Source organism: Coloeus monedula, assembly GCF_965178545.1.
Source record: "Coloeus monedula genome assembly, chromosome: 5".
NCBI classification, from domain to species: Eukaryota; Metazoa; Chordata; class Aves; order Passeriformes; family Corvidae; genus Coloeus; species Coloeus monedula.
Genome location: NC_138785.1, coordinates 28,442,119 through 28,470,064, shown reverse-complemented (window position 1 = coordinate 28,470,064; position 27,946 = coordinate 28,442,119). Strand labels below are relative to the sequence as shown.

The 27,946-nt window shown below is 39.8% G+C and overlaps 1 protein-coding gene across 3 annotated transcripts in view; it reads right to left on the bottom strand.

Moving 5' to 3' along the window:
* The window catches only part of SH3D19 (SH3 domain containing 19), an 85,025-nt gene that overhangs the window by 41,385 nt on the left and 15,694 nt on the right, over nt 1-27,946 (bottom strand). For all 3 annotated transcript variants that reach the window (XM_082281401.1, XM_082281402.1, XM_082281403.1), the window contains exons 2-3: nt 23,973-24,012; nt 2,402-2,442 (exon numbers count right to left, since the gene is read on the bottom strand). In XM_082281401.1, coding sequence (XP_082137527.1) covers nt 2,402-2,442; nt 23,973-24,012 — 81 coding nt within the window. The remainder of the gene's footprint in view (nt 1-2,401; nt 2,443-23,972; nt 24,013-27,946) is intronic.

Genomic DNA, 27,946 nt, shown 5'->3' with positions numbered 1-27,946 from the left:
ACTGATAAAAAAATAACCTCGAGCGGTAACAGGGATTCCTCTTCCCACCCCCAGGGTAGTCCTTTACACCCTTTTCACAGCTGATCTGTTAGGCACCACAGAGGCTGCCATTGCTGCTGAATAAGATCTTCATAACTACACCCTTAGAGTAAGCCTGTAGTTTTAACCAAATTTGACAATCATGATTTATGAAGGCACTTCACTCCTTCCTACACCTTTCCTTGGGCTGTATGTTCCTGCCTCTGCACCATTCCCTGCATTATGCCAGCCCAAATGTTTGTGCAGATGGGGAAGAGAATGAGGTCATGGAATTGATCTGGTTGGGAAAAAGTGGGAGCCAAAAGAACCTAGGAAGTCCCCAAGCAAAACAAACAAAATTAAAAACAAACAAAACCCCCAGCCAAAAATGGCTGCAAAACTGCCAAATGGAAAGCCACAGCCTCAGAGTGTATACAAGCTGTTACACATCCTTCCTTCAGCCATGTATTTGCTTAGGACAGAAGGAAAACAGAGCAAGCCCACACATTCTTCCAACATTTTAGGGTAAGACACTTGCTTCTGTAGCCCCGCTCCCTAACAATACCCTGGTCTGGAAGAGTGGAGGAGTGAGCAAAAACATTGTTCCCTTTTGTCTCACTGGTGCAGCATCTGGCTTGCCTCTTTCTACTTTCTTTGGCATTCTTCTGCATGTTGCTGTGCTGGCATCAATGGAAATAGTTTCACTGATTTCAGTGGGAGCTGGCTAAGAGTGATGTGTCCAGGCCTGAGACCATCATTAAAGATCCTGGGGTAACTTTTTAAGAGTTGAGATCAAAATATTACTCCTGAGCAGATCTCATGTTCACATGCTTGCTTCCTTCAAGTTACATTGGGCTCACTTTTCTGAACCCTATGGAGCAGTCAAACAACTGAAAATGACACCGTCTTTCTATCCGGAGTTGTGGTCAGGGTGACAAAGGAAAATAAACCCTCTTTGGCCACAAGACAGGGTGAAACTTATCAAAACAAAGTGATACATAGCATTGTCCTCAGGTGGGTAAGTTGAAACCCTGTACATACTTACCATGTTTCATGGAAATTTGAGAATAAGAGCCCAGAGAATCTGGGATTAAGAAAGACAAGTTTCTAACTCTGTTAGGGAAATACACTTGTCCAGAGAATACCATACTTTTTCCAGGTTAATGGCAAGGGGAGTTAGGAATATTCAGCATCCATCTTAATATAGGTCGATCCTAACAGCACTGGGTACTGGCATACAAAGAACTACAGTTTCATATACAGTGCCTTGCTATGTACATGGATATTATTTTGCTAGCTTATTATCTGAATAATTCACATGGTACTTATATTTCATCATAGTTATTCACATGTTAATACTAGTAAGTAAATAACATAAGCCATAGCTTCTTGACTAGATTTTTACATGATTATGCCTCAAAACAAAGAATCACTTGCTACTACATTTTCAAAAACAGATGTTGAATGCTTAGTGATCTCTTAGATGATTTCTCAGTTTGGCAAGGTACTGAGGCTTAGGCAGTGTAAATCAATTCTGACTCCACCACAAAAGGCCCTCTGTGATCTGGTGCTCTCTGTTTTCCAGTTTCCATCTGTGGCAGCAACAGCACAAATGAAGTGTTGCATTTTAACTACTGTATCATGCAGACTTGCTCTGAGTAAAGCTTTCATGACGCCCTTTCACTACCTCCAATCTAATCCACACTAATGAGTCCCTGACTAATAGGTCCAGGAAAAACAAATCAGTACTACACACACTAATTTATTTTTCCCCATAGCAGAATCCTGAGGGTTGTTTCATTAATATGAAATTAAAGTCATGGGCAGAAAGGAAATAAAACTGAAAAATGGAAGAAAGTGACAGCATAAAATACTTTGAAAGATGCATCTGAAGAAATTCTCTGCCTGGAAACATCATGAGCAGGGAAAGGGGAAAAGGGCTTGAAAGCTGAAATCAGGGAAGAAGAGTTTGGACTTTCATTCAAGATTAATAAACAATCTTTTATTTCCCAAAACAAGCCCAGTATATGAGTCTAATTCTGTTCCCAGTACAGTGAAAAACCAGTTGCTGCAGATTTCTACTAAAATAAAACAATCTTCTATTTTGTCAAATGAACTAAAAATTGGGCATGTCTAACCCAAGCTCTTCAGAGGTGGATCACATCTGTGCACAGATGCATTAATGCATAAGTAAGAAAGTGTTAGTAACTGGACAGAAGGAACAAAAAGCTGGTCTAAAACGAAAAGAGAGAAATTACAGCCCCTCCGCTTTCTGCTTACTTACAGCTACTTTGTTTTCACATACCAAGTTAAACAGTTACTAAAAATAAAGATGTAGCAATATTACAATATTACAGTTCTCAAAAAGGAAAAGTAAACTTACATCTCTTGATTGCTGCTCTTATGGATGACAACGGTCCTTGGCTTATTGAAGAAAAAAATATTAAAACGTGGTTAATGTCTCAAAGAGAAAACAATTAAGTAACATAATGCAAAAATTCCCCATATATTGTAAAGGGTTTGCCAAGCCCAGTTTTTTCCCTTACGTTGTTATCGTACAGAAATTTGTGCAAAACTCCTGGACTATACAACCATACCCAACCCCTTCTAATGAAAACCAGGCTACAGCTTGGCTTCAAGACTCTGCAAAGATAGAAAACCAATTATTAAATTCATTATTTCTCTCAATCCTGTCTTGAAGTTCACATTCTGTCTCATGTGGGTGTGCATATTTGCAGATTATAAGCATTTAAAGACTTAACATTCTCGTAAATAAATAAAACTTAACACAGTGAAGTAAAAACTTACAACCCTTTTGCTAAATATTGTTAACAATTACTTAACAACTTGTCTTCCCTTCCAGTTGAGATAACATTTTTCAGTAATAACTTGGTGGGTGGGGTTAGGAAGACAACATGACCAAATATTTGTTGATACACAGGACAGAAAAATGTTTCTTTTTGCCAACTCATCTGTTTTCTTAGTAAGACTAAGGTTTCTGATGCCTCTCTTCTGAATGCCTTATTTAACACATACAGCAGCCCCTACTATTTTTGCAGGTAAAAATCAAATCTAATTTGGGATTATCACTTTTAGAAATGCTGCAACTTGAAAAACATGGTATTAATAATCTTCCACTTTGTGCTAAGATACAGAGGAATTAAGACAACACAAACAAACAAAACAACCAATCAGTTCAGATAAGAAGGGGTTTTTCTCTTTTTTCTCCTTTAAACGCCAGAAATAAAGAATATCTATTGGTGAGAAGCCTCTGGAAGTGCTGAATAGACATTTTAAAGGCCGAAATAAACTGTATCTGGTTCAAATTAATACGGTATCTTAACAACAAGACAAAGGTATACTATCAAGCCTTTTCCAGAAACCTTCCAGCACCAGACTTCATCAGCAGTAGAACAGCAGGAGTGTTAGTACAGGGAGTGCATTAGCATTTTAAGTCTGCCCTTGCTCTGCTGGTGTGCAGCACACCAACTCTTCCAGGGCTCAGTTTAGCTCCACATGCACATGATGGCTGCAATTACTCCAGTGTGATGAAGAGTAGGGGGATTCGGAGGAGAGAAGAAAGAGAGAGTCAGAAAGGATGTGGATGAAAAACGTCCTCTCTCTACAATCATTCTGGAAACTAATTAAGACTAGAAATGAATGTTGCTCTGACGGAACTGTTATCTGAAACAGTCTGGCTAGTCTAGGATAAACAATGCCTATTTGTCTGGTTTCAGAAACAGTTCAAACGTGGCTTGGCCCCAATCCACACTGCTTGCAAAGCTGCTTTAGAAAACATTTCTATCAGTCATATTTCACTGTGCATTTTTAGCAGAAAAGGGTTCTAATTTTCCTTCAAAGTGTCCCATCATAATACAGCCTTATCTTTAAGAAACAATTCTAGTTGTGTGTTCCTCACAGATGTACTCCAGACTCTTTTCTTAGTTCCTTGTATCTCAAGTCTCTTTCTTTTGGATTTTCACTTTTGAAACTTTATTCTTTCGCTCTCATTTCTGTGAATAACTACAATCTTTAGGGTTTTAATCATATTTATTATCAGACAGGAAGGAGACCGAAGTCTAGGAACATGAATCTGAAATCTTCTGGAGCAGCCATAACTTTCTATACCAAGAATTCAGGATTTACTTAAGTTTTATAGGCAGAAATTAGGAAATCCATGAAGTATGCATATTCAAGTATCAGTAAGAACAAAAATGAACAATTTCTTTCTTCCACTGGCAAAAGCCCTTTGACCCATTGCAATTTGCCTCAGAATCTGAGAAGCACTTCCACATAAAAGCAAGTATTTTTGGCTAGAAATCATAGGAGTCATCATGTAGACACAAACTTTCCATATGGCATGAGAACCAAAAGGATATATAAAAAACATTTTTAAAATCAAAATGCAAAGAACAAAAAGTAAAACCTCTCATGAAACCATCCGAGTGAAGTTGAAGTATGGCTATATCAAGGGCAGCAAGGCAGCTCAAATATACAACTATCTGTAATCTTGAACGCAGGATAACATGGTTCTATCCGAAAATTTATGAGCTTACAGGCAAAACAAACTGTTAGAAGACAGTTTTTCTTTTCCACTTTCCTTTAACAGGTCACTCATCAACAACCTTTTGGCAAGCACCACATTTCCTACCCCCAGGAGAGTTTGATTCACATCTAGCTTACAATTATTTAAGCCCTTTAAAAACATGGAAGTGAGAGTGGACACATTATTTTTTTTTCCCATGAAGCCCTGTAAATGAACGGCAAACTTCATAACTTTATTTTTTACTAAACCCCAGTAATTTAAATAAGATGCTGTTCTTGGGGCAGCTGGTGATTTTACCCATACTTTATACTGAGCCTGCCCCTCCCTCCTCCACAGGAAGCAATTTCTGGTCTTTTATTCTGTCTTGCAAGGAGAGAAGTGATAAGGTTACTAATAACCTCCTCTGCTCCACAGTTAATGACATGTTTTCTCTCAAGCCATCCAAATAATTAACATAACCAAATCAAATTTAATTCTACTATTTGATGAGGTAGGAGCTGCAGCAATTACTGTACTGCATGGTCCTTGCCTCTTTCCCACCTCCTCCTCCTGTTCATAAGGCACAGCAATGAACCAGAAGTCAGAGAAAATGCTCACAAATGCACATGCCAAGGAAAAATTAATCCATCCAAAATGAACTCCTCCCACAGTTACATGAGAACACCCGAGGGGACAGTGTGACAATAAGTAGCTGCGGGGATGGGAGACAGCAGCTCCTGTGCCGCCCTGCAATGTACACAAGCAAAGTCCAAACTCATACTGCTGGAAGAAAACAGTGCAGACAGCAGGAAGTTTCAAAGTATTAAAGAATCTTATAAACATTAGCAACAACACCACAGTAATATCTAATATGGAGTAAGTAAAGATGGAAACTATTCATCCATCCCCCCCCAATTTAGCATGCAGGAGTGGACAACCAGAGCAACTCCTCTGACATCTGCACATTTATCCTAGAAGACCTTGCTAACTGTTAATTTAAAGCACAAACTTTGTTTCATTTCCAGCTAAGGCAATAGCTTTGATGAGCTTCCCCTACCAGCCCCTCAAAACCCACTTCTGTCTGGTCCTCTTTGCACCCAGAAAAACCCACTCAATAAGTTCAGAGGGGATCTGTAAGTTGCTGTGCCTGCTATGCTGAAAGCAGTTGGGTACTTCAAGTCGGCAGCAATATGAAAAGGGTCCCATGGGTCACCATTTCTGAAAGATAAAGAACCTGGAGTGGTGTGTTTGAAGTTGTTAAACACCTACTCACTCTTTCTGGCAGGCTCTACTCTGGGTTTCAAGGACAGGTTTTCTAAATATAAATACTTGAGGAAAATGCTTCAAAAGCATATCTGTGCACTAGGGAAATAAAACTGCCACAAGGTAGACCAGGCAAAGAGCTATAAACTGTGCCGTGGAATAAGTGCACTTGCTGTGCATAAACCATGGTTTCTCCCGCATTAGGGGCTCTGCTTTGACACTTCCTTGACTGAGCACTGTCTCTCTTCAAGCACAACTTCAGTCTATCTACCAGGTTTCTCAAAAGGTTGCTCCTGCAGGGTGACTCCTGACCCAACACAGCGCCTGTGTGAGCGTCACTCACCTTGACAGTCCCCACAGAGCAGAGGAGGGAAGGTGCCGTTTAAGTGGAATAAAGCTCAAATCACACAGCCATCTCTGAACGAGCAGGCAGGGAGTTGTGTCTGCCCAGAGCAGGACAGCTTCCTAACCCAAGAGGCCTGGAGGTTCTGGGCTATCTTTTCACCCACCTGATCCTTTAGCTGGTATAGGAGCAGCAGAGCCTCCAGCCTGGGAGGGCACCTCACAGACACATTCCCACAAGTCAGCTGACGGTGAGACAGCTTGGTTGCTGAGTGCAAACAGCCATTGATGGATTTTACCTGCCTCTGGAGATCACAGGCAGGACGGTCTTGTGACAGTCCCCCTCCTGCCTGTGAGCCATCTAGGGATGGTCTCCCCCAGCTATCTACAGTCTTCTGCTCTACAGGTTGTGATACTGCTTGGGATACAAAAGACATCCCAAGCTACTAGCCTGTCTCAGCATCTCTTCTTCATCTACTTTTACACCCTCCTACTGGCTTGCATGGAATTCTCAGCAGGAATTGAGCAGCCCTCCACGTTGCCTGTTCCCTTTATCAGAACCAGGATCTTTAGTTTATTTATCTAAACTGACATAACAATGAATATTCTACAGGAAAACTGACTGCACTTCTTTCACACATCACTCTAGACATACATAAAAGTCTAGACGGAAAAAGGAACCAACAAAAATAATGAAAAAGAATGATCACTTGTTCTAAAAAGTTAATATTCTGAAGCATCTATTCCAAAGTCTCAACATTTATCCTTTATGTCACGTTATATGAAGCTTTTCATAAAGTATCAGTCCTTAGGTTCGCATACCTGTGTAAAAGTTAAATGCATATCTAATTGTGATGGTTATTGACCCTGCCTTATACTCACACACAGAATAAAAATAATTAAAATGTTGCTATTTTTAATGTCTTCTGACTTCTTGGAATGTGAACTAAGAATTTAAAAATAGCTCATGCTGAAATTACTGTAAGGCAAAACACTAGTTTAATTAAAAAAATCATATATTCCTCTCAGTTACTTTAGAAATCATGCCTTCTTTGTAACAGTGTACTACAGTGCAACATTCTAAAAACTTATTAAAAGACACTATTCCAAGCACTAAATGTTTTAAATGTCACCTAAATTATTTCACTGCAGACCAAATTACAGAAAGATGTCAATAATTTTATAGCTAAATTTAGGGTGGTGCAAAAGATCAGACTTACCACCACCTGCAGGCCAAAGACAGACTTACTTGTTCTACCAAAAAGCTCCTAAAGCTAAAACAGAAGATTCACAACTATCCCAAATTCATGATGTGGGTGCAGTGGACAGAATTGTATTAATCCTGTGGAAGTGAATTTACACAGAAAATGCACCCACAGTGGTCAGCCTCTTCAATGCCTCCATTGCTGAGGAGCCTCAGTCCTCCAGCTGATAGTGTAAATGAGCTGACACATCACGTAGAACCCAGGTGCACTTTCCCCATCAGTGTCAGAGAAGCAGATACCCGCCTTCCTCACACTCACCATTTCCACCAGCTCTCTTGTGTTGGTGCTGGCATGGCCACAAGTCTGCTGGATCAGCCATGTGATTTTGTTAACAACAAAGAATCCCATCCCAAATACCCTGATTAATTTTCAGCCAGACAGGCCAACTGCTCCAGCTGGCTGCAGAGCCACACAAGCCTCAGGATGGCACCAGAGAAGCGATGGGAGCAGACAGACGGGGAGGCCAGCAGGAGTCCTTGGGGTAAGCAGCTCAGCCTCCACTCACGAAAACAAACCTTAAGTCCATGACTCTGCCACTAATCTGGCAGTAAATCACCAAATGCTGGCTATACCTCACATCAGCTGTTCTTCTCATCCTTCAGTATCAGGTGATCCACTCTTTCTTTTTTTTTTTTTTTCCTGTTAGTGCTGGTCATCCATATTGGCTCACTAGGAGAACGGACAAGCACCAGAAAAAATACGGTTGGCAGCAGCCTGTCCCCACAGTCTTTCTGTAAATGAACACTTGCATGTTCTCTGCTAGATCATGGAGTATTGTCCTGGCCTGCGGGGACAGGAGGCTAAAAAAGATCTAGTCATCTAAGAAATCACATGCTCAATAGTATAGATAAGATCATCTAGAAATTAAGACTTATCCCCACACAACTTTACTTCTCTCTTGGGTCCAGCTCCAAAAGCAAGAAATCCTGAACCAGTAATTAAGTCCAGTGACAATTCAATCCTCATCAATATGCTGAGGATGTCTACTTCTGCATCACTTAATGAATGCCACAACCACGACTTCCCACTGTCTGGACGAGTGAGGATGTAGTTAAGCAGCAGCTAAAATCCAGCTGCTCCACTAATTGAAACAGCTCACGTTGATCAGCATAGGGAAATCCTTTCAGGAATTGCTCTCTAGCTGTTTCTTCAATCACTTGTTACATATTCATGTGCTTGTCACTGTCATACTTTGGGATTGTATTTTAGCAACTAAACCTTCAATTTTAAGGCAGAACACAGGCAGGAAGTCAAAGCAAATCATGGCAGCAGATGATAACATTTCACACTTCAATTCTCACAGCAGCCTACAAGTCATGAGGTTACAAAAGCTTCCACATTTAATAATGTCCAGCTTAGACCTTGAGGCTGAAACAACTCCCACATTTTTTGTGAATCTGAGTCACTTGGCTTGTGTGCGCTCTGAACTAATTCTTTCCTGATCCTGAGCTACAGACTTACTAGCTAGATTTCCTATAGCAACCTGAGCTGAACTGCCCCTAACCTCAAGATGAGTGTATAAACACAGCCATTCCAGAAAGGCAAATCCTTAGAGCATGATTCAAGTCATTCTCAAGTCATTCTCAACTCTTCATTGTACATTGACTGATTTCAGCTCCCAATAAAATGTATGCTACAAGAAGACTTTGACCCTCCTGTAACAGCTAAAAAGACTCCCCGGTATGCCATCTATCAACATATCACACTCACTGTAATGATAAGCCTGCTAGTATGTTTTGATTAAAATCAGTAAATAGTATTTATGATTAATGGCAATTTAATCTTGGTGGTAAATAATTCCAGGAGTAGAAAACACCTATAATTTTAATAATAGCATAATAGCAATGTAGCACTGTAAATGTAAATGAAAGTATCACTGAATTGTTACAGTGATAAGGACAGGATACTTGGGCCCAGCCAGCATTATATTCAGACACAAAAGTAACAGTTAAAAAACAGAAGGGAAAAACCAGCACTTTCAAACAGAACAATTTAGTAAAGTGCAGCTTCTGCTGATGGAAATACTTTACCATTAAAGTCTATAGAGTTTCTGCATTTGCACATGGGGAAAGATGACAGTGGCCTACTTTTACAGTCAAAGAGTACAAAACAAAGCCTATTTCTGAAGAATGGTTTTTTGATTCAACTATTTGCAGTTGCATTTCAGTCAGTAAATCAAAGCCTTCTCTAGACACTGACAGGACATTCTGCTTGCTTCATACATCTCCGTACATCAAATATAACCTGGAGGCTAAATGAGCTCCACAACCTTTGTAATTGACATCACAGATGAATAAAATCTGGTTTAATCATGAAGGATGAGCAGGACAAAGGCATAAAATAAACCAGTAAATCTGGATCCACAGGATTCAAGATATCTTTACAGGGCTTTAACTATTATAAAGTATGAATATTAGATTTTCTTCAAATAGTTTCTATATTTCATAGAACACACGAGTATAGTGGTAAGGTTATCTTTAAAGCTTTGTAAAGGGAAAAAGGGGTATGCTCTCATCTGACTAGAAACATTAATAATGACTATAACAAAATAGATAACACTTCTTTTATAGCAGTGAGTATGTGAAATCCCTACTAAATCAGTTATCTGCAGATCAGCAAAGAGAAAACAATAGAGAATGGGCGGGGAAATCACCCAAAGAAAATAAAAGATGGGTATATTTCAGCTGGACTTTTGAAAATAGAGAAGCTTCAGAATAGAAACACAAAAGAGCACTGCTCCAGAGAAGAACAAGCAGGAACAAAAGGATGTTGACTGCAAGGGCAAGAACTCAGCAGCATCCAGATGATTCATATGCTGGAGGTGAGAAATCCAGTGGAGAAAGCTCAGGTGCTTGCAAGTATACAGACTTCAAAGACATCACAGCAGTAATCAGACCAAGGGAACAAGGTACAGATGTTTCTTATTTTGCCTAGATATGTTTGTTTCCTCTGTAAAAATAATCTGTAAAATATACGCTCATTTGCTTCAACTACTGTGCATCCTTTGAGAGGAAATTAGAGTGTAATGAAGGAGTTCCTAGGGAATCTTGAGGCAACTAAGGCCTCCGACAGGTGAATTACTGAGTCTCACTGCCCAGGAACACTACCAAATGGGTTCTACACTCAGCAGTTGAAAGAGTATCTGGATCCTGCTTAGTCAAAGATTAGCAGCCCAATTCCAGCGCTGTAATACAAAAGACAGATGTTTGGAATCTAAAATGTAAAGTTCAACCTAACCCACAGAACTGGGATTATGAGAAGTGTTCAGTACTGGTGTGACCTCAGTGCCAAAAAATCACTTGAGTGCCTTTGAGAATTTCAAAGTATGACAATTGCCAGTGCTAAGGTATTAGACAAGTCCCATGCCATAGGATTTCTGTGCTCCTTCAGCTGAATTCAACTTCTTCATAGGCCAGCCGAGTCAAATAAGCAGCAAGAAATGTGCTGGAGTTTAACCTTTAGCTGAGTGAGGAAACAAAGGGAATTTCCTTATTGTTTTAATTATAGATGTGTGTTGAGAGCAAAGGTATTTGTTGTGAAGGGACAGCCTACAAGACAGAAATATTAATACATATGCACCAAACATAGTGAAGCTTTAACTCAGCACTTAAAAATGAGAAACAAAAAACCCAAAACCCTGTCTACAACACAAATGTGAACCAACAGCCAAAAGATGTGTTTAAGAATACTACAAGGTCATCCATATAAAGAAACATACTGGCTTCAAACAGGCCGTTTGTACTTATAAACAAAATAAATCATTTAACAAACAGCAGAGACACTAATTTTCAACCCTCTTACATTAAAATCTCACAGAAGTAAAACTATCTTCATGCATGATCACATCTTGTTGCAATGTACTGCTGACTCACCCAGTTACACCCTACAATATGTGAGATCCATGAACTTGTAACAGTGGCCCTTACAGAATGCACAGTGCACAGAAATTGTCAAATAAAATCTCATAACCACACCCTTCATTGGACCTGTCTTTCCAGAAGGTGCCCTGCATGCAGCTCAGTCAGAAAAATGGCATATTTTCCTGAACACTTTTCCCTTGCCTTTACTGAAATGCTTCCTTTTCTTCTATGCCACAGATATTGACAGAGCTTTTGGTTACAAAATACAGAAAATGATTCACTAGAAATTTGCACTACACAACAACAAACCAAACATTCACATATCTGTAGGTCTGCAATGTTATACCTCTGAGTTTAAACATGATCTTAAACTTCAGTCCTTTTTATACATTCACAGAGATCCAGGAACTCTGAGATTAAGGTCAACCATTCCAAAAAGATATGCATCAAAGATTATTTTTCAAGTCTTTTAATTCTGAATCTACAAGACTGTTGGTAAGGTATAGTGTATAGGTAAAGTTAATACCTTTGCCAGCCCAAGCTGGGGAAAAGCATTCAAGTTTACACATACTCAAGTTATTTTCCAAGAGTGAAATAGAAGCATCGACCAACAGAGCCAAAGAAATTTTTTAGATCATTCCGATGCCTACAAAACCTGCATCTATCCCACTGCAAAATCCTGATAGGCAGGAACAGCACTGAATTTGCTGTAAGAACAAAATACCTACCTCAGCAACCGAGAGAAGGCCTTTAACCTCTGGGGACATTTCTCCAGAGATCTCATCTTTGAGCAAGTCACCATGCAAACATACTATAAGACAAAAAGAACTTCCTCCACCCTCAATCATATATCCTGGCTGTCTTACAACATCACAAACCTCAAATTATATGGCAAGTCAGTAAATACTGCAGTCTCTAATGAATGATTACAACTTGGAAGAAATAATCACTATCATCACTTTTTGCCACTCAACTAAATTTAGCTTCAGAAACAAACACCTTGTGGAACAGATTGAACCGGACCTTGTCAGAGCAACAGCCATAAGAAATACCTCTCCAAAACATTTCACAGCCACAGATATTAATGCCCTTCCCTCGCCTGTAAGTGTCCCCCAAACACATAGCTCTATCACATGTTCCTCCATGCACTTCAACCAATGCACCATATGTCATCAGGTAAATTAGGCAGAGGAAATTAAACAGCCACAAAGAAGAGCTTATTCCAGCAACCAAAAAAAAACCCGGAAAAAACAGGAACCAGTGGGGTTACCCTTCTCTTGTAACAACCACTTCATCTCTGACCTCTAACCCTTTAAAAGTTCAAGTTCCACCTGAAAATGATCTATAATCTTTACAAGGACAGGCACAGAAAATAAATAGTACTTTTTTTTCGGACTCCAGTGCAACTTAAAGGCCGTGGATTCAGATAACATAAGCAGGTAATTTATCTAATCTCCACTCTCAGTGATGCCCTTAATTCCAAAGGCAGTAAATCATTCCCGTCCTTTTTCTCGTATCAGTCAACCTTCTCTCCCCTTGCTGACATGCCTCTGGGCCTCCAAAAGTAATAGTGACCTTTTCTTTAAAACCACCTAATTGATTGACATGATCTATTTAAAAGCAGAAAACAACATTTTAACTTTCTCAAGAAGCAGCAAAGCTATAGGGAATGACAGCTCAGTCTCTTACACTACAGAATGTAGAAAACATTATATAAAACTAGCTAACACCAAGCTCAAAAGAGCCAAAGAGACTTTTCAACGCGCAATGTGAGGTTAAGCTTTGGCACTGCTTGCCACAACACACTGTAGGTGCTAAAACTCTACATGAATTAAAATAAAAACTAATAAAAACCCACTGTTGGCTAGTAAATACAAAGTATCACTTCTCTCAGAGAGCACTGCCAGCAGGGCAAGGGAGGTGATCCTACCCCTCTGCTCAGCCCTGGTACAGCCACAGCTGGACTGCTGTGTCCAGTTCTGGGCTCCTTAGCACAGGAGAGACATGGAGCTCCAGAAGCAGGTCCAGAGGAGGACAACGAAGATAGTAAGACTGGAGCATCTCCCTTAAAATAACAGGCTGAGAGAGTTGGGCCTGTTCAGCCTCGAGAAAACTGAGTGGGGACCTCATCAATGTCAGTAAGTGTCTGAGAGGAGGGTGACAACAGGATGGAGCCAAACTGCTCAGTGGTGCCAGGCAATGGGTCAGGAGGGAAGGGGCATAAAGTGATGCACAGGAAGTTCCACCTGAACATGAAAAAGAACTTTTTTACTGTGCAGGTGACTTTGCCAAATTATCCAGAGAGGTTGTGGAGTCTCCCTCGCTGGATATACTCAAGAACCATCTGGACACAATCCACACGATGTGCTCTAGGATGGCCCTGCTTGAGCAGGGTCCTTCACCTGGGTCACAACAACTCCAGCCATTGCTACAGTCCGAGGCAAGAGTGATTGGAAAACTGGTTGAAAAGGGCCTGGGGATGCTGGTTGGTAGTGTCTGAACATGAGCCAGCATACGTCCAGGTGGCCAAAAAGGCCAATGGCATCCTGGCTTGTACCAAAAACAGTGTGGCCAGCAGGACCAGGGCAGCAATTGTCCCCTGTACATGGCACTGGTAAGGCCACACCTCAAATCCTGTGTTTAGTTTTGGGCATCTCACTATGGACACTGAGGTGCTGGAGAGTGTCAAGAGAAGGGCAACGAAACTGGTGAAGGGCCTGGTGCACAAGTCTTGTAACAAGCAGCTGAGGGAGCTGGGAGTGTTTAGCCTGGAGAAAAAGAAGCTCATGAGAGACCTTATTCCTCTCTACAACCACATGAAAATAGGTTGTATCAAGGTGGGGCTCTGCCTCTTCTGCCAAATAACAAGCAAAAGGACAAGAAAATATGGCTTCAAGTTGCACCAGAGAACTGTGTTGTCATTTCAGATCTGTCTTTGATGGAAAAAATAAATACTGTTATTAACAGAAAGCATTTCTAGTTCACACTGTAAAAAGTTCATTTAACAGAACTCATTTCCTTGTCAACAGCCTTAGAAGGAAGAAGACAGATTGAACAGTAAAGCAAATAATCTTTTGTCCTATACACCAGTAAGGTGTGGTGAGAAAGCCTCTCCTGCAGCTGTCATTAACGTACTTGTCCCACGATACTGTTCTCTTTCTTCCTAGTTGTCTGACCTTCACCCGTCAGGAGCACTACATGCTTTTAGCTATTCATGGACCTGTTATTTTAGAAGGGGCCGTGGTAACAAGGCAATAAAACACAATAGTTTTAAAAACAGTTGCCCAAAGAAAATGTGCTTTTGGAAGAGGAAAGAAAGTTCCTGACCCGGTCCAACCACAAAATGGTATCAGTACTGTTTGAACTAATACTGTATTCATAGAACCATAAAATCGTCAAGGTTGGAAAAGACCTTTAAGATCATCAAATTCAACTGTCAACCCAGCACTACCATTGTAACCCCTGAACCACTAAAACATTAAACTGTATCACCCAGCATCAGATCCATCTCTTGACCACCTCCAGGGATGGTGACTCTATCAGCTCCTCGGGCAACCTATTCCAATGCCTGACCACCATAACAGCAAAATTTTTTTTATAATATCTAATCTGAATCTCCCCTGTCTCAGCTTAAGGCTACTTCCTGTAGTCCTCTCACTTCTACAACCTCCTTCCAGGTTCTAATACTAGGTACCAGATACTGGTGTGTGAGGTATTGGGGAAGAAGAAGTCCAATGACATGAAATAGAAGAATTATAATAGTAAAACTAAAGCTGTTTCTTTTTACTAAGCATTTATTCCAAGCAAAAGTATTGCCTAATAAAAACGTGACATCACTGAGGTACTTCTTTTGCTTCAACCAGATATTATGCTATAGATTAAAAGAGAGATTTAACAAAGTAATTATTGCTTGTGGTTGGAATACCCTGATTAGATTTGGACCTTCTCTTTAATTAGAAGTCAACCTTTGCCTCAAGCCTCAGGAGATGGCAAAGTTCACCATACTCAGATGACAAGCCTCTTGTAACAATGCTCCCAAGATTAAGATGCAGCTATGCATACTTATAAAGACCATACTTCTATGAATACTTTCCACATCTAGGGGTGCATGGTCTAATTTCAGTCCTCTGTAGCAAGGGACCCTCCTATGGTATGAAGAGACCTGCTGGTGACCTGCCTTGGCTGTAGCCTCCAAGGGAACAGGCAACATGACTTTTCATGTCACTGAATATTAGTTCTCTTCTTGAAGCTGAAGCAGCTGCAACAGATGAAAAAGCAGCTCATCCTTGTCTACACTAAGGGCTAATACTAGCTCAGTTGAGCCTGTGATTTGTCACAGATGGCCAAAACTAGGACAAACTCAGTATGTAAACATGGCTTAAATTCAAATGGTGATGCCTGCATTGAGCAAAATACCACTTTTGAAAAGAGAAATTTTGTAGCAAAATCAGAAATGCAATCTTTCACAAATGACAGGATCAGAGTCTGAAGTACAGCTGTGCAAACTGCACATTATACTGTACTTTCTACTGAAATACAGTAAAGAGGAAGAAATTTTCAATGTGACAGGCCTCACTAGGAATACCTTACCCCCGTGATGTAGTAAGAATGCAACTGTAACATGTTTTAAAAGAGTACTTGATCAATCATTTCAATGTTCAACCTGCCAAATCAGATTCTGCTACTTAAGGTAACTGATTCCCTATACTAGAATAAATAACAAAGACACCAAAGAATAACTTACAATGCAATTATAAAGTAGGTGAGCAGTACAGAAAAAGAGAACAAAAAAAAAAAGAACGAAATAACAACCTCTTCTCTTTTGTGCACATCAGAGTAGAGGCCATGGAAACGAACACAATGTAACTGCAAACTGAGCTCTCCCACTCAAATTCCAAAGGCAAAGGAAAATGTAGATACTGAGCCTAGACAGAAACCTACATAAGTCCTTAGGGAAATAAACCAAAGCTCCAACACTCTTAAAATATCAACATGAAATTCTTTCAGAGAGAACCTAACAATTACTGTTTCAGCATTGTAAGTTTACAACCTGCTGAGTCTGCCTCCTCAGCCCTGACACATATCCTATAGGCTTCCCTTAGCAGCTCCTCCGCCTTTTCTGTTTTCTTTGAGAGTATTACAAATACCTTTGGAAAGAATTCTTTCCCAGCCCTCCTTCCCAGCTACCAGATGAATATCATCTGCTGTTCGTCATAGAGGGGAGGAAAAAAAATCATAAAGAAGCAGAATTATAACCATGACTGATTTAGTTTGACTTTAAAAAAGTGATGTGCAATTGTGTCCTTCCTGAAACCACCTTTTTAAGAACTAATGTCTATCATGGTTGTTCATGTCCCAGATAATTCTCCTAACGCACAAGGAGTGTGGCCATGTGTCTGGATGGTCGTCAGTACTTTCCATAGGAGTCTATTCTGAAAGATGATGGGATGGTGAAACTTGCTCATGTACACAAGACACCCAAAGAAGCAGTGAAATTCTTTCAGTGAAGACAGAGGGTGAGCCTTTTTCTCTTTATTCTTTCAACAGCCATCTCATTTGCAGCGTTATTTTCCATTATGAATTAGAATAAGCACTGGAGAGCAGCCCAGACAACGGAAGGAGTTGTTCAGGGCACCAGAGCAAACAGACCTTCAGAATTCCCTTTGCAGAAACCAGTAACACAGAGAACTCTTTTATTAAAACAAATCCCTCTTCTCTGTTTAGGAATAAGGGATCTAGGAGACTGGCTAGGATGCACCCTTCACAGTAACTCTTTACTGCTATCTGTGAGATGAATAGCCAAAAATACCCAACACAAAAGTGATGAATTGACAACATTAAAACAAACACCCCCAGGAACAGGCTCCAGATACTCCTGTGATCCCTAACTGCCAAAAACTACACTGAACCCATCTGCCATTTATTCCTCTGCTCTACCTGTGATTCTTTTTTTTTCTCATTTACAGATAAGTATAAACTGAGCAGGGTGAAAACTAACATTGCAAATTAAAAGTTAAGCATAATGATTTATTGTGGCAAAGAAGCTACCAAAGAAACATGCTGCACAAAATTGCTCCAGCTTATTCTACTCCCAGAAGCAAAAGCTCTGATGTGAAAGCACATGCTGATGAGAAACACGTGATAAACAAAGAAAGACACATAAATAGATTCCAATCTCAAGTTTCACCCGTTTCAATCTATATTTAACCTGTTGGATTGCACTGAGTGAATGAGTCCAAAATTTACCTCTTGGAATGAAAAATATGGAGTCATGTGACCTTGCTTTTAAGATAACAAGAAAAGCCACAGCTCGGAGCCCCTGCTTCCAGTTCTGCCATTGACTGATTGTGGAACTTGCAAGAAATCACTCTGCTCCCCTATGCTGAACCTGCTTCATCTGTGAAGACAGCTATTTTTTTCCCTGGAGATCAGCCTTCTGATACAACTAACCACATGAGCACTGACAGCAGCCCAAAGGAGAGAATGAGTCCTTTCCTTCTTGGAGCAACACAGGCTTAGTTCAGCTCAGGGCAATTGTGAAACTGCACCCCAAGGATTTGGGAAGGAGACTAGATAATTTTTAGAATTAACCCAACTTCTGGCCTACTGGGAATGTACAAAAGCAGGACATTTCTATTTTCACAGCCTAAAAGCATGCTTAGACTAAGAGTAATCTGAGTAACTCCCCAGCCATAAAAATTACAAAAGCTAAATGTAACGAGTAAGAATATCACAGTAAAACATCCCCCAGCATTCATTCTTTCTTCTACATGCAACCCTTCCCATTCAGATGGAGTGCCAGCAAGGTTCAAAGTCTCAAACTTCAGATCTGTATTACAGTCTGTAACACTGGCTAGACGGGGAAAACCCCGAAATTTTCCTATGTAAAACAGAAGCATTGACAAGGCTGTCCAGACATTGCTAGTAGACAACACAAGGGTTTTAAACAGCAGTAATGAAAAACTGTACTTCAGGAAGTTTGTGTGAATGAATTTGGTCCTTCTGGATATTAAGTAGTCCAGTGTTTAGACTGCTTCTTTTGGTAGTGTTTCCCACAGCCGTATCACTTGGAAATAAAGTTAGTAAGTGACAGTCAAGCAGCCTGTGAGTGGGTTGAAAATAAGTAGGCTCAATCTCCCTCTCCTGGGAGATTTTCAAATCTTGGCTAGAAAAAAACATCATGGGCCTGAACTAGCACCAGCATCTTCCCACTATGAGCACAATGCTTGATTACATGACCTGCATGACCTTCCCACCATTCTGTGATTTCTCAGTACAGAAGCAGCAGAAGTCTCTCCACACTGCCCATCTGACTAAGACAGAGCAATCACCAACAATACAAAGTTTAACAAAAACAAATGCCAGATTCTACACCTCAGACAGGGCAACCTCGGATGTACATACAGACTGGGGAATGAGAGGCTGGAGAGCAGCGCTGCAGAAAGGGCCCTGGGGGTCCTGGTCCATGGCAAGCTGAACATGAGCCAGCAGTGCCCCAGCAGCCAGGAGGGCCAAGCGTGCCCTGGGGGACATCAGGCACAGCATCGCCAGCCGGGCAGGGGAGGGGATTGTCCCACTCTGCTCTCCTCTGCTCTGGGGCAGCCTCCCCTCGAGTGCTGGGGGCAGGTCTGGGTGCCACAGTATAAAAATACATTAAGTTGTTAGAGAGTGTCCAGAGGAGGGCCATAAGAATGGTGAAGGGCCCTGAGGGGAAGCTGTGTGAGGAGCAGCTGAGGTCACTTGGTCTGTTCAGCCTGGAGGAGACTGAGGGGAGACCTCACTGCAGTTACAACTTCCTCATGAGGGAAGGCACTGATCTCTTCTCTGTGGTGCCCAGTGACAGGACCTGAGGAAATGGCCTGAAGCTGTGTAAGGGGAGGTTTAGGCTGGATATCAGGAAAAGGTTCTTCCCCCGGAGGGTGGCTGGGCACTGGAACAGGCTCCCCAGGGAAGTGGTCACAGCACCAAGCCTGACAGAGTTCAAGAAGCATTTGGACAATGCTCTCAGGCACATGATGTGACTCTTGGGGTGTCCTGTGCAGGGCCAGGAGATGGATTTCAATGATCCTTGTGGGTCCCTTCCAACTCAGGATATTCTATGATACTATTAAATGACTGACTGTAATGGGTACAACACAGAAAAACCTGTTACTGTCTGTTTTCTCAAGACCTCAAAAGCATATTGATTTGTAAAACCACCTCAGATTAATTATAAAGTGGGGACAGTTCCACCACATTCTCAGGCCAGTGCCTTAAGATTCCCTTCATGCTCTGTTAAATGCTTAAGATCTTCATTAAAGAGTGTCTTTTAAGGCTTCACAGAGGATCTGGGAGAACGCATTCTTAAGCTATAGTCAGACTGTTACTGTAGTATTTATTAAACACAATTCCACAAAATCAACATTACATAGCAGAGGAAACAGAAATACAGGGAAGCTTTCACTAATGGAATTCTGCTACATTAGAAATAATCCCAAACAACTAAAACCAAAGTTGGATACAAAATACCATTCATAAAAATGATTGCTTGATTTACCAGAGCCCCACTAAAAGGATCAGTAGTCCCTTTGATCAGCCACTTCAAGTGCTTGTTTATAAAGGAACAAAAGATGACTTTTGTCTATTTGTACTGTTGACTTGATGCATTTTAAATAAAAAAAGCTCAATTTAGTTCAATCAAATGAAGGCAAGCAGCTGTAAAAGAACTTAAGCACACTACAATCAGCAGGCAGACTATATGCCCGTAAAACCTAGGATCTGTTTCTAGAAATGAACTAATTATTTTAATCCCCCTCCCCATTTTTCACAGTAGACACTGATACACTAAAAATCAAGATTTCTTACTTGACTTCAACTGATTGATACCCTACTAAATCTCTCAATAAATTGTTGCAGTTGTTACCTACCTGCATGCTCTCATCTCCAAGGTCAAGGCAACTACAATGAATTATATCAAATTACAGGACTGTTTCAGGATTTTTTGATCCATAATCCTTAACCAAAAGAAGAAAAAAAAAATCCAGGTCCTTCTACAAGCTTTACATGTTCAGGGATTAACTGCAAATACGTAGATGCCTGAAATCTTCTATTCTATTACTATCACATAATTTTCAGTTTGAAAACATTTAGAGGAATAAAGACCTACTTCTTTTGACCTAATTGACCTGTGTTACAGCAGTGCATGACCTGAAGCTATCAGAGACAACAGTACAAGCATGACCTGACAGTAAAATCAAGAATTATAATTACAGACCACTGTTACCAGTAGAGATATATTTTAATACTGTCTGAAATGTAACAATTGAAGGATGGCTATTAAGGCACGAAACTAAATGTCTTTTGATAAAAATTTAACACAGCAATAGGTATTATTTGGATTCAGCGAACATTTGTTTTGATCTTACTAATGTGCTATACTTAACAAAAAAATCAGCGCAGAGCAGTACATGAAATAGATACCCACAGGCCCTGTTCTGCTACTCCTTGCTTTATCTGAACTCTCCTGAGTGTCAGATGGTTGCTAATTACCAAAAGAGGCAAAAGATAATGTAATGCACATTTTGTAAACATTACCTAATATCTGTTTCCCTCCCTTTAAATCATTATCTATGGTCTTTGGTTCATGCACTCTCCAGATTTCTTCCCCATGCTATGCTAGATCCCTTATCACCCCTCAGAATGCTCCCCCCTTCTGTAGCATTTCTCCCAGTCTAAACGTTCAATAGGCTAATAACCAAACCAGAATATTTGTCAGAGTTCCCAATACTGCTGTAAAAATTCTTCTAAATGGCATCACCTGATAATAAAGTAACTATATTAATGACCATTTATATACTGCTCTACCTAGAACAGGCTTTTTTATATGTCTCCCATTGCAAAGGAATTATGTTCAAGCTATGTCTTAAAACTGTTCCTATCTCACTCTATATAAACTTTTCATCCCTAATACTGCAAAGACTCAAGCACAAGCCTGAAATACGTCTAGAAATACACAGGCAGAGAAATATATAAGAATAGGAAGTTGGAAAGGGCAAGCTTTAGACCCTTGAAATCACAAGAAATATTATGTGATATTTTAATACAATGATCATGTTCCAGACCAAAACCTAACCTTACAATGCATGAGGAAGAGTTGGTGGTGGATATCTGGGCCTTTTTCTGGTCTCTTCTTATCCCAGTGTTCTACATTTGTACTTAGACTTGACAGACTTCTGGGCAAGATCTCACCAGAGTTTTATATAAAACAATAAACTACTTCTCTGGCTCTCTCTTGGAAACATCTACATCTGCTATTTCATCTTAGGTTATCTACCTTTCTTAAGACTCACTGCTTATTCCTTCATCTTGTCAGATGGTCTCCCCATGTCCACCTCCAATATTTCATAGTAATTCTAGTGCAGAAATTCTTGTTTCTAGAACTTGAGTTCAAGTACCAAGACCTGCACCATCATTTTTGTTCCACTTGAGATCATGAGAGAGATAGTATCTTGGGTTTTTAAGATATGCATCCCACAATAAGCAGTTTAAGGAATAAGTAGCCAAGATGCCTCCGAACCACTGTATTTTCTTCTTCCCTTGTCACAAACTGCTCCCAGAGAGCGCAGTGTCACAAGCACAGTAGCTCATCATAAAATGGCATAAAACTACCCCCAGTGAAATTCAAACAGCTCTGAAATGCTCCCCATGTTACAAGAGAAGTGTGCTCTGCACTTCAATTTTAGCCTTGCATACTTCACTGTTTAGTTTTACCTCAGGTCTTCTATCAAGGGGCTCTGGCCTTGATGCAACCGCGGCTCTTTTCCTAAGCATGGTATGGCCAGACTGAGGATAAGAATCTCGCCCAGCAATTTGTCACCACAGAATTATGCTTCCAATTATAATGAGAGATGAACCATTGAGTGTAGCAGTATCAATTAGCAGAGTACATCACTTAAGTAAGGCAGGCTGCTCCTGTTCCAGTCTAGAAACAAAAGTGAGACGTGCACAAAACAACAGTACCCTTTAAATGGTGGCTTCTCTTCCTCACAGCTCATGACACAATGGCCAGTGAGATTAAGAAGGGCGTAGAAGAGACATAGATATGGTCAGAAAGCACATGCACCACTGACAGGAATGAAAGGCTACTGAAAGGTACATTTTTCTCAACATTATGAGCAATCTACATTATACTGTTAATTACTCTGTGCTTTCCACATGAGAATTTGGAGTCTGTAGCCCAGACAGTTTAGGGCAGAATTTTACTGTCAAGGCTGGTCAATGGAATTGGATTTTCCAATTCCATGGAAAAAAATCAGAAGTTCTACTTTGCTTTTGGTTCCAAATTCAAACTTCTAAAATACACTCCAGAGCAAAAAAACATACTGGTGAGAACGACCAGACAGAAGAAAGGGAAAGAGACTGAAGCTCTTTCAACCCTCAACTAAACATTTTGATAAAATTAGCTTTCTTTTTCATAATGATTTGGATTTATTTGACATTATTATAATACAACATGATCTAATGAAAGTTCTAACATGACGACTGTAACTGCATCATTTTAAGAAAAAAAAAGTTTAGTATTTTTAAGTATAAAAAGAAATCAGGACATGCAGTGATTGAGCTTTTAAGTAGATAAAAGTACTCAAAGACAAAGGCAATACTCCCCTGCAACTTAAATGCACAGCTGGAATCAGCTACAGTGCTGTGGCAGATAGGGGAGGGAAGGGAAAAACATCCTTTCTTCCATCACATCACACAATAGATACAACACATCAAGTGTGCTGTAAGAAAATGCTACACTGTTCTTCCAACTATAAAAGCTAGTCCACTGTACTGTAAAAATGTACCAAAAAGGAAAAATGTAGACTGTAAAAATCAAATGAAAAGGTCAGGTCATGTCAAAAGACTGAACACCAGGGGCATTTTTTGGAAAGACTTTCCACAAAGGAATGGGAGAAGCAGTGTTTGCTGGTCTGCTCTATCACTTTAGTTCATTAAAATCCCATTATCCACCACGTGATAGGGACAAAATCCTATTCCCCAGGGGAGAATTGAAAGAGAGAGAGTCTGGAAATGAGGCAATAGAGAAAGAGATTATTTAAAAATCAGAGGATAAGAAGAACTACAAAATATTCAGAAGCTTAAGGGAAAATAGGGCCTTGCAAATCAATAGCCTAGAAGTTCATGACAACTCTTGTTGGAAATTCTAAATAAACATGAAGTGCTGGCGTGTGTGTGTGTGTATGTTTTGTTTAACACACTTCCATTTGCATCTTGTGAAACATTATGTATGATGGGATCAGAGTTAATGAAATAAATAATAGCGTTGCTATTTTTGACTGAACCAAGAATTATTTTCCTTGCTATAGAAGCAAACAGTTCAAAGCAGCAAAAGTCATGACAGGCTTCTTGTTTTAAACCACAGTTTTACCAAACAACCCTGTGCATGATACATAAACAAGCCTTTGGAGTTTAAGTGTACACAATCACAATGTAGCAAGTCCTATTAATTTATTGAAAAAAATTCTGCCTGTAAGAAATAACAATTCTTTTTAAAACAAAATTATTTTGGTATTACATTACTGTTACCAAAACAGAGCGTAGAAAAATGGCGTTTTTATTTTTCTGGCCAATTTCCTAGTTCACCCAATAAAAGGAAAAACTAAGGGGACAAAAAAAAGAAAGAGAAGGGAAGAATAAATAGAGAAATACAATTCTTACCCTGAAGAGCGGCAGTCTGGTTTATTTCTTTCTGAGCGATCTGTGAGAAAGGAGGCATAGTATCAGCACAGAAGTTGGATGTTCTTTAGCAATACTAGTACAGAAGTCTTAAGAGAACTGTGAAACCATATGACTAGCAAAACCAAAAGCTGTTTCTCTTCTAAAACTGTTTTCCCACACTGGACTAGACTGCCTAAGACCAAGTAAAATTACTGCAAGTTTAACATTTGTTACAATTCCTCCACTCAAAACAGACTGTATTTATGTTTTGTACTAATGCTTTGGAAGCTTCTCCTCCCTTTGGCTGAAATGAATAGGGCTTTAGTTCATGGTAAAAATAAGGGAGAGGGAAGAGGAAAAAAGAAAAACCACAGATTACTCAGCGCAAAAAAATCATTCCATGAATCATGGCTGGCAGAGTTCCCTGACAGGATGGGAGAAAAATCAGCAGTTGGTTGCAGCAACATCTGCAAATACACTGAATCCAGTGCAGTCCCACCATTAACTCTTCAGCTTCTGAGGGCTCCAGATACTGAATCTTTCTGTGTTTTTAGAAAGGGTTTTGTTTATCTTGTAAGTATTTTAAGTAGCTTATTTGGACTAATGAAATTGACTCACAAAAATCTACACATAAAGCACCAGTATGCAAAGAAAGCATAAAATATTTCTCCCAAGAGTTATGATTATCACCCAAGCATTACAAAATAACCACAGTGCTATGATATTAGAATTCATGGATTATCATTCATATTTTAAGTCCAGAATAGCTTTTACTGCATGACTTTTGAACTACCTGAAAAATTGAGACTGTTGTCCACCTAAAATACATATATTCTAAAATTAGAGGGGGGGTTTAATCTTTTAATGCAGAAGGATTCACTATACAAGCAGAAGATAATTCCTAGAGCTACATATAATCTCCATTGACTGTGGTAATTTTGCTTCTAATTTGATCTGTGTGTATTTTAAACAGAAAGCTATTTTTCGTGTCTTAATAAACACTTTACTGAAAATGTTGTCTATACAGAAGAGTCTTCCTAAAAAAATTTTCACACTCACAGATTGTATTTTCAATCTTAAAGCTTTGCATTTTAAACAAAATTTGTTCTGTTGACAGCAGACATTTGTTTGCACAGTTTTATCTCCTGTATAAAAGAAATAGTTTGCTCTCCAAGCTTTATGTGCTCATTTGATTATGTTTTCACTAAAGCGGTAAAAAATTATCTCATGTCAACAGTGCTTAAAAGTATGTAATGCTTTTTCCATCCATAGGTGCTCCTACTGAGCTGTCACAGCCACACAGTTATAATTTATTGTCTTCCTGACTCACAGAGATCTCCATTTCATCACACTGTGTGCAACTCTAGTAGCAGAAGCAGCATGGTATAGTTCTGGAATAGCTCAAACCAGAGTTGCAGCAACAGTACTTCAAACACACACTCCTTCCATCCTTATCATGTATCTTCCTCCTTACCTGTGAGCACTGAAAAAAACAAGACCGGACTTCCTACGGAAATCTGCTTGCCATCTGTTGCTTGTTATCAGTGTCCCCTGCTCTGTACACAGCCACAATCTAACAGTATTCAGACAAAGCCCTCCCACTGCTAAAATGATCATGTGAATAAACCAGTGAGAAGGAAGAAACCAAGTCAGAGCCTATGTAAGCATAGCATCTGGGCGCTCTCCCACATAGCCCATGTCCAGTGAACAGATCCACCACAGCCCGCCCTCACTGCTGCATCCTGCTCATTCAGGAAATCAGTGTGATTCCTTTTTCCCTTTTATTTTCATTCCTGTTTCAATATTTCAAAATTACATTTGGTTTTGCACATTTTATTTACTGATAAACTTACTGAGACCACACCATCCACACGCATACTGGTCTTCTTGAAAAGAACGAATTGTAATACTACAAGTAAAGAGCCAGCATTTTAAAATAGAACTAAAATCTGCACCTCTTCAAAGTTTGCTGTGAACTTAATCTTCTAATTTTGTTTTAGTATTAAGTGTAATGAATATTAAGTGTAATGAAAGAGCTCCATCTTTCAGTTAGGTGCTTGGAGTCAATTAGGCGGTGAAGTCATCATCCCTGGAGGTGTCTAAGAAAAGACTGCATGTGGCACTTGGTGCCATGGTCTGGTTGACAAGGTGGTGCTCATAGGGTGGGCTCAATCTCAGAAGTCTTTTCCAACATAATTGATTCTGTCATTCTGTAAATTTTGCAATTCTAAATGCTGTTTTGGCAATAGGTACAAGCACCAATTCAAGGAATGACACACCTCTAGAAACACTAGAATATGAAAGCCTAAAAACCCCAGGCAATTTACACTCACATATGTTACATTTAAACACACACAGATCTTATCTCTCCATTCTGTAGGCAAATCCTTGGCTTAAAAAAGCTCAGTCTCAAAAGTGCATGCCCACAACTGATTCTCTTTTCTCTACACATTACCTCAACAGCAGAGAGAACTCTTTGTAATCTTTTCTAACAGAAATAAGCAAGAAGACCGTATAGTTGCAAAGACCTGAAAATTAAATCCTGCACTACAGATTTTCCTCTATATCAAAGATATAAATTGCTATAAAACATTACAGGACATGATATCTTTCTAGCAGAAAACTGTATATTCTTCAATTTTAAACTCTGGAAACCAAAACTGTGTGTCAGATTAGAGCAAACGTTGAACGCTGCTGAACTAGCACTTACAATGAACAAACAGGACAGTCTGCACTGGGGCATGGGAAATGTACAAAAAAAAATGCCACTTCTAGTAACAGATACTACCTTCCAGACATGAGACACCAGTACTGTCCTCCCTATCCTTCTGTTGGTAAAAGCAATAAAATTCCTTACTGTGTATGTAGCTGCAGTAAAATATGCTAGGAATTCATAAGCATCTAGTACTCACAAGCTACAGAAGTGGACCATATGATTCTAAGTATATTATAGCTAAGGAAGTTCTTTCTGCCTGTTCTCCAAACCACAGTTTGCATAGCCAGAGACCCGCAGTCTCTCAATCCGTAAGAACTGACCATGTTCCAACCTCCTGCAGACCATACTTTAAGATCTTCTCCACTTCATATCCACATCTACTATTTACAAAACCTTTGTTACCCTCAAAAAATTACAGCCATGCAGGAGAAATATATTAGCCTCATCCAGCAGCAGGATATAATGCAAGAAGCCAAGCAGCTAGCAGGTGGAGAAGAGGAGATGGAAGAAGTCAGAGACTCCTGGCTGAAGTTGGGAAGACTGCTGGCCAGTTCTGAGCACAGCAGAAGAAACAAGGAAGACATAAGGGCACAAAGATCTGCTCTTCATACCACAACTGTTTGGCAAATCTAGTGTTTATTTACAGACCGTGCTCTGTGTATTTCAGTAGTAGCATGGGCACCTTATGCTTTTTTTCAGCATTCAAAGGTTGAGTGGCAGACAGAAATGCCACGTTCCAGTTGCTTTCAGAAAGGGTCAGGTTTCTTTAACTGGTGATTCTCTTACACTTCAACCATGGGAAAATTAGCTTCTTTTGTTGTTTGCTTTTAATATGATAGAACAGTTTTTCTTCTCAAGGAAAATATAAACATAACCATCAGGAGAAAAATAACTGAGTCAATATCATTTCAGTGGCTCTACAAACCCTGAATAGCTTAAGTTTTTGCCAAAAAGAACACCAATGCAGAAAACAGTATCTTTTAAGGCAATCACTCTTGTCTCTGGAAGACAAGCAAAGAAAAGGAAAAAGGCAACTCACACTAAGCAGAGCCATTATTTTCCTCTGTTTGTTTTGCAAGCTTCTTCAAAGTATCTTGTTGCTAAGAGTGACTTCAACTGAAAAGTTTGCTCTCACTAGAAAAAAATTCAAGTATAAACATAAAATGTTGTTGAAAAATGAGTGGAAAGTTAACACACATTTTGCCGCATCAAAACTGCAAAGCTACTGAGGAACCTCCAATGGAATTATCACCAGAGG